At 46.0% G+C, this 6,337-nt stretch overlaps 1 protein-coding gene across 1 annotated transcript; it reads left to right on the top strand.

Moving 5' to 3' along the window:
* The first annotated feature begins 832 nt into the window (after positions 1 to 832).
* Positions 833 to 5,488, top strand: LOC122374136. The gene is made up of 2 exons (XM_043352718.1): positions 833 to 1,005; positions 2,825 to 5,488. Exon 2 carries the CDS (start codon positions 3,115 to 3,117, stop codon positions 4,864 to 4,866), a length of 1,752 nt encoding a protein of 583 aa, XP_043208653.1. The 5' UTR covers positions 833 to 1,005; positions 2,825 to 3,114; the 3' UTR covers positions 4,867 to 5,488.
* Positions 5,489 to 6,337: the final 849 nt, after the last annotated feature.

The raw sequence follows: 6,337 nt of genomic DNA, 5'->3' as shown, positions 1-6,337 counted from the left end.
CGTGGCCATGCACGTGTTTCTTCACCAGCGGCACGGTATATAGAGAACTGCGGAGCGGATGAACACGGTATATCGGATGAAGACCAACTACTACTGGGCGTGTCTTTAGTGCGTCGCCTTGAGTGCGTCCGGGAGGGCTGGGTGCGCGTACAAAGTGTTGTTTCGTTGTTGTGGGATAAGGGCGCGCAGAAAAGGTTTGGAAAAAGTGTTGTTTCAAATTATCTTTGCTTGCGAGTTGTTTTGTGTTATGTGCAATGTGGTTTTGTCCTAAAATCCAGTTTTCCGGTAATTTGTGAACAATTTACAATCAGATTAGGATGGCGCAGTGTGCGCCACACGCAATAGCTGGCTTTCTTCAATATTGATATGCCTTAGAGCGAGCACGCTTTTTTCAGTCCCGCCGCCGCCTCACGGGATACCAAAGTCCAAAGATTGGCTATGCAATACGCAGACCTGAGACCCTGTCCCTGGAGTGTGGGCTGGGCCGGCATATCCAAACGGCAGGTTACGAAGCAAAAAATGCTGAAGAAATTTTGGGGATTTAGCGATATTGTTGGACAGTACCTGGCCTATACGTAGCGCCCAGACTGCGGCCAGCGGCGCGGGGTCCGCCGGTAATAACGGAACGTCCGAGGCCGACCGGCCCGTTCCGTTATTGGAGAGTGCTAGTGGTGAAATTACATTTTTTTTCTTAAAAAAGGCTTTGTTAATAGAAAATAAGATTAAAATATTTGCTTAGAAAATTTTAAAAATACAAATAACAATTATGTTAATACATATTGTACATTTCTTATTTAATATTTCATTATTTTGCTCCTCTATAAACGCAACCCGGCGTGCGCCATTCCGGATTCCCGTTGGTGTTAGAGGCATTTATCTGATCGTCGTTGTGATATTGCGCTTATTCAGGCTATTATACAGTATCGTAGCTACCTGAACTACGGTTCTTCGAGTCTGAAATGGGAAAAAGTCGGGCGAAGCACAGTCTGCGAGTTCTCCATATCGGTAAGAACTTATCTTGAATGTGCGCCATGTTTGTGCCATCTTGATGACTGTGGTCAATTCATGTGGATTTGTATGTGAATTGGTAAATTAATCCTAGTTTTTTTGTATCATCTTAGCTTTGTTGAAAATATAGCACAGTAAAATTTAGATCATACCTGGCAAATGCTGCAAATTTAAAGCAAATTAATCCATAGTTTGCCTCAGCAGTTTCGTAGTTTCTGTAACGCATGTGTCACCAATAGCTGAATGTGGACTAGTATGCTTAAATGATTATTTGTAAGTGTATATAGCCTCACCTTACCTAACCAAGCTGAATCTCACTTTAACAAACCTAACCTAAGCTGCAACCAGGGCATATTTTATTTTTCAATCTACTTACCTACTGCGTCCCATTTTGGGACGCAGGCCTAAGATTTTGAGACGTAGGCCCTGTTGATTTTAGCCCACCACGTCTCAAAGATATAACTGTTTTAAACATAAACAAAAAGTTAATGTTTTGCAACATTGCAAGTTCACTAAATAGTGGCCTTTTGACCATCACAAGGTCCCTCCGAACAGCAGCAGGGTGCTGATTGCCAATATGGTCCTCATTTGTGGCACATATAACCAGGGTTGTGCTCGGCTCAAATTTTTCGGGCTGACTCGACTCTGACTCATTGATAACCTAGGTGACTCAACTCTGACTTGACTCACCACTGAAATTTTATTGGTTGCCTCAAATCTGACTCAACTCAAATTCCAAATTTCCCAGCCTGACTCAACTCTTACTCAACTCATTTGAGTCAGAATGAGTCGGATTTGAGTCAAATATGACTCATGACTCATCACATTTTGCCTAATTTCGCCAAAAGTTGTTGACCGGGAGGGGGTGGGGGTGCGGTCGAATGTGGCTGGAGGTTTGTTCTCTCCATATAAAGCTTCAGATAAAGTTGAAATATTAGCGTTTTCTCTTCGGCAGAATCAGTGACTCTAAAGAGTATCCAGTTGACTCAACTCTGACTCTAATGACCATCAGCGTGACTCGACTCTGACTCGACTCAAATCAGTGTCCCAAAATTTATTTTGGTCCTGGGTGTCAGAGTGGAAAATTCAACCTCCAAAATGATGAAGAGAGTGCAAAATTCAGGTGTGAAAAACCCGACATTAACATGCTTACTCATGAATTGTACATGCGTCAAGAATTGTAGGTATGTTTCTCGGCAGGTGAGCGTGGGACAAACTTAGATATTTAATGTGAATTGGGAGTGATAATCCTGCTAATTAATTTATATTAAAAGTAACGTTTCAGGGCTGTTTTAGGAGTGGAAAATTGGCTCCAAATGTTTCGCATCGGAGGGGAAAATTGCGGCCGTTTTGGGTGTCAGTTCTCACCCAGATCGGCAAATTTTGGGACACTGACTCAAAGCCTTGATTTTTACGGCTGACTCAACTCGACTCGACTCATTTGAGTCAGAGTCGAGTCAAATTTGACTCATGACTCATGAGTCGAGCACAACCCTGCATACAACAATCAACATGTTGCGTGGTGCAGCATTTTTTTTCCAGATCGGGTAAACTGCTGCCTGAATTCCATGAATACTCTCCCACATACATATAGTAAATTTGTAATACTACAATATCTATTTACCAAATATTGAACACCCTGGACACTTTCCTGCTCAAAATTGTGTGAATGCTCGTCCAAGTTTTACAGAATTGCCATAGTTTCTACCATAGCCCAGTTATCATTTTCATTCTTCCTTGGTGTTTGGTATAGTTGGTCGGCTTTTTGTGATAATCGAACAACAACTTGTTCTTGACGCAAATTTATTTTCCGCAGGTGGTGAGCACCTGACGATTCTCCGGAGGCTGGCTGCCCGCGCTGCAAAGACCACAAAGAGGGACCACTTCACAGTACAGCAAGTGTGCACTGCTCCGCAAGTCGCCCTGTTCAAGGAGCACAAAGCTGTGTTTGAAGGCCTGATAAAGGACTCGTGCACGGTAAAAGACGGTAACCTCGTCGTGTTTGCGGAGTCAGTGACTCTGAGTGTGCGGAAGAAGCCTAGCGTGGACTTGTACACGGTGACGGCAAAAATCCACGTGCGCCGTGACCTAAACATTTAGCTCAAGATGTTCCAGCTTGGTGTGCCGCTGGGTGAGGTCGTTGAGTTTTTGAACGTTGGTAGACGCCGACATGTTGTGATAGAAGAGGCATCGATTGAGCAGTTTTTAAAAGAAAAGGTAGCAGCATCTCTTCCAGCATCAGCAAAGGTAGACATCCAGAATGTGAAATCCATCTGTCAGTATCTTAGGAGGCTGACAAAACGTGCTACTGCGGGATCAAAACAAGTCGAGCAGCTGCAAGCAAAAGTGGCAAAGGCGCCTCCCATCAAGGTTCAGTACTTTGTTGGTGATGAATCGATCAAGGCGTTTGTGGACTGCCTGCAAATGAACATTCGCCGCCTGGAAAGCAGCCAATCCAAGAAGAAGTCCAAGAAGAAGAGTAAGCCGCCAAAAGCGCCAGGAAAAAGCCCACGGAACATCCGGAGGATGAAGAGCATGGTGCTGAAAGAGTTGAAGGAAAAGACAGGACAGGAGCATGTTCTGGTGTCTAAGGAGTCTCCAAGGAAGACCGTCACCAGGCTTGATCAGGCGGGAGTCAGCCTCAGAAAGTACCGCCAACTGAAGCTGTCCAACCAACCATCCGAGAAAAAGCTGACAACGGCCAGGAACACTCTAAATGAGCATGCCACCGACGTGGGCATGCTCCTGAAGAATCTCCTGTCGAAATGTCGGTGCGACGGGCCTGCCCGTGTGAAGGTGTCAGTGGACGGACATAACCCGTCGCGCAACATTAGCGCAGTGACATTCTCGCTGTCCCTGGTGTGCGAGAGGGATACACAAAGCTCCAAGTACATCGTGCCTGTTATCAGTCTCCCCGGTGCAGAGACCTACGAGCTGGTGAGAGACTCGAGCGCCTGGGAGCAAATTGAGCGTGAGCTCAATGCAGTGATTGATGTAGGGGGTCGCCACGTGAATGTGGAGTACTATCTGTGCGCGGACTTGAAGTCCATTCTGCTGTACCTAGGGTACAAGAGTGCTAATGGTAGAGACGTGTGCATTTATTGCAGCTGCAATAAGGGCAGGTGGGGTGCGTGCTGTGCGGACGGGAAGTGCCAGGCGAGGTTCCGTCAGGCACCAGATGGTTCGATCGCGTTGCCTGCACTGCGACCCAGTGACCCGGGTTACAAGCAGCCGCCGCTTGTGGACATTACGAGATATAAGTTTGTGATCATTGACATTTTGCACTTGTACTTACGTGTAACTGATCAGCTGTTCGTGCGCTGCTGTAACTTTATGGATAAGCGACAGATCGGTGAATTCCTAGCCGTGTGTCAGCACCATAAGTTAAGCGCGTTCCATCTTCGCGATGAGAACGGAAAGCTGAGATTTTCAAATCTGGATAAGTCCAAGAGAGAGAAGATGATGGAAGCCGTCTTCCTGAAAGAGGCAGTGCTGCGCACGCTGATGCCACCGTCTAGGGCAGATCGGGTGATTGCTGTCGTGGAGAAGTTCCAGCAGGTGTGGAAGCTCATCAACTCCGACGCACCCAACCTCGAGCAGCTGCAAGCATCGGTAGTGGCCTTCACAAAGCAGTTTCGGAAGTCGTTTGCCTCAGACGAGCTTCCAAACTATGTGCACATGATGTGCCATATACCACTGCTGATCGAACATTTTGGATCGCTACGAGCGTTCCAGCAGCAGCGAGTGGAGGCGCTGAACCACGCCATAAACGTCAGGGTGAGGAGCGTCACCAGGCCGGGTGCCATCCAGATGCAGCAAGCCGTTCAGGCGGTGAACAGATCATTGTGGTATGTGTGAGTGTGTGGAATGATGCGGAGAAAACGGTGCTGACTGATGTGAACTGATGTTTCGGCCTAGGTGAAAACGCCAGTGATTTAACTGTGTGTATTGTAATGTGTGCTGCGTTCATCAAGAGCGCTGATGTTTCGTGGTTTGTATTGTAATGTATGTAAATAACTGTATCTAGTAGTACGTCGGTCCTTTAGTATGCAAGGCGTGCAGTGCTGCTGAGGAGATGAGATTGATCGTGAACCGGTGTTCGATTTTAGGTGAAGACCCGCATGTTTTTACCTTCGTGTTGTACTGTAGTTTAATAACTGTATTAACCCTTGCCTGGAATGATATGCGATTTCATAAGGCACGCGTAATGTACGAAATATGTGCACGCCCATTTGCCGTATATTGTTTGGTTGCTCGATTTGTCTTTTGTCTACGCATCAACATCGTTGTCAAGAGCGTTCTGGAGGGCGCTCGCGATGCTAAGTTGAAGTTCTACGATTCATGATGTGACTAGCAACCGCTTGTTTAGTTTTCTCATATTTGTATCTGCTCTGTTTGCAAGTAAACTGCACCTGCAATGCATGTAAGCAAACTGTGTGTTCCTACCTGGTTTGTAAATATACTATTGAGGTTCCCAATACTCGCTGATTTCCTTGTGCGTGGGGAGGGGGAGAGGACGTGAGTGCTTGGAGCGGTATCTGACATTGTGATGTTCATGACACTGGATGACATGACACTGGATTGAGTTGGTCAATTTATTTAGCGTGAAATACTAGCGGTCTTAACACATCAACGACGGGGAGATTTGTTCGAATCGATCCAAATTCTTAGATTTAGTCGAATTTTAAATTTGAAGGACATTGCAAGACCTTGCACATGATGCAATCGTACAAACTGAAACTAAATAATTGCAAAATATGTATTAATAACTAGTACGGCGACTCCCAATTAGTGGAAATCCAGTTTTGAGCGATATTGCAAAATTTTGCAATGTTGCAAGCAATTGAGCATCCAACTATTGCAAAGCACCCTGAGGATGTTGCCATTGGACTCAGCCAGCATCCTCGAATTGGACTGAGGAACTACAGAAACGTCGAAAAACGTCATTTTTCATAACCAATGCAATTGCAAGTGCAATAACGCCGAACTCCCGTGCATCAATGCGACACCTGGTGCACAGTACACATCGCCGTTACATATACACACAGCTCGGTCTCTTAGAAGCGTATGACTCCTTATGAAAGGAATTCAGCAGCAGCTAGAGTGGAAACCTGCAACTTTGAACGTTGACCTAACCATGACCTGACCTGACCCCTCGTGACCTTATGAGAGAAAGTTGATATGGCATAGATGCTCCTCGTTTAGACCCTTCGATTGCTGCCTCGTGCGTCGCGCTATGACCACCCGTTCTCGAGATAATAACAGCAGAAGCGGTTGACGCCGTTAGCGGTCATTACACGTTACGGCGGAAATTAGATGGCCCTACCTA

This window comes from Amphibalanus amphitrite, unplaced genomic scaffold, assembly GCF_019059575.1.
Source record: "Amphibalanus amphitrite isolate SeventyFive unplaced genomic scaffold, NRLGWU_Aamphi_draft 001610F_arrow, whole genome shotgun sequence".
Taxonomy (NCBI): domain Eukaryota; kingdom Metazoa; phylum Arthropoda; class Thecostraca; order Balanomorpha; family Balanidae; genus Amphibalanus; species Amphibalanus amphitrite.
The sequence above is the reverse complement of the archived record's forward strand: the minus strand, read 5'-3'. Positions and strand labels throughout refer to the sequence as shown.

Coding starts and splice junctions, on each gene's coding strand:
- LOC122374136 (XM_043352718.1), top strand. CDS start 3,115: ATGTTCCAGCTTGGTGTGCCGCTGGGTGAGGTCGTTGAGTTTTTGAAC.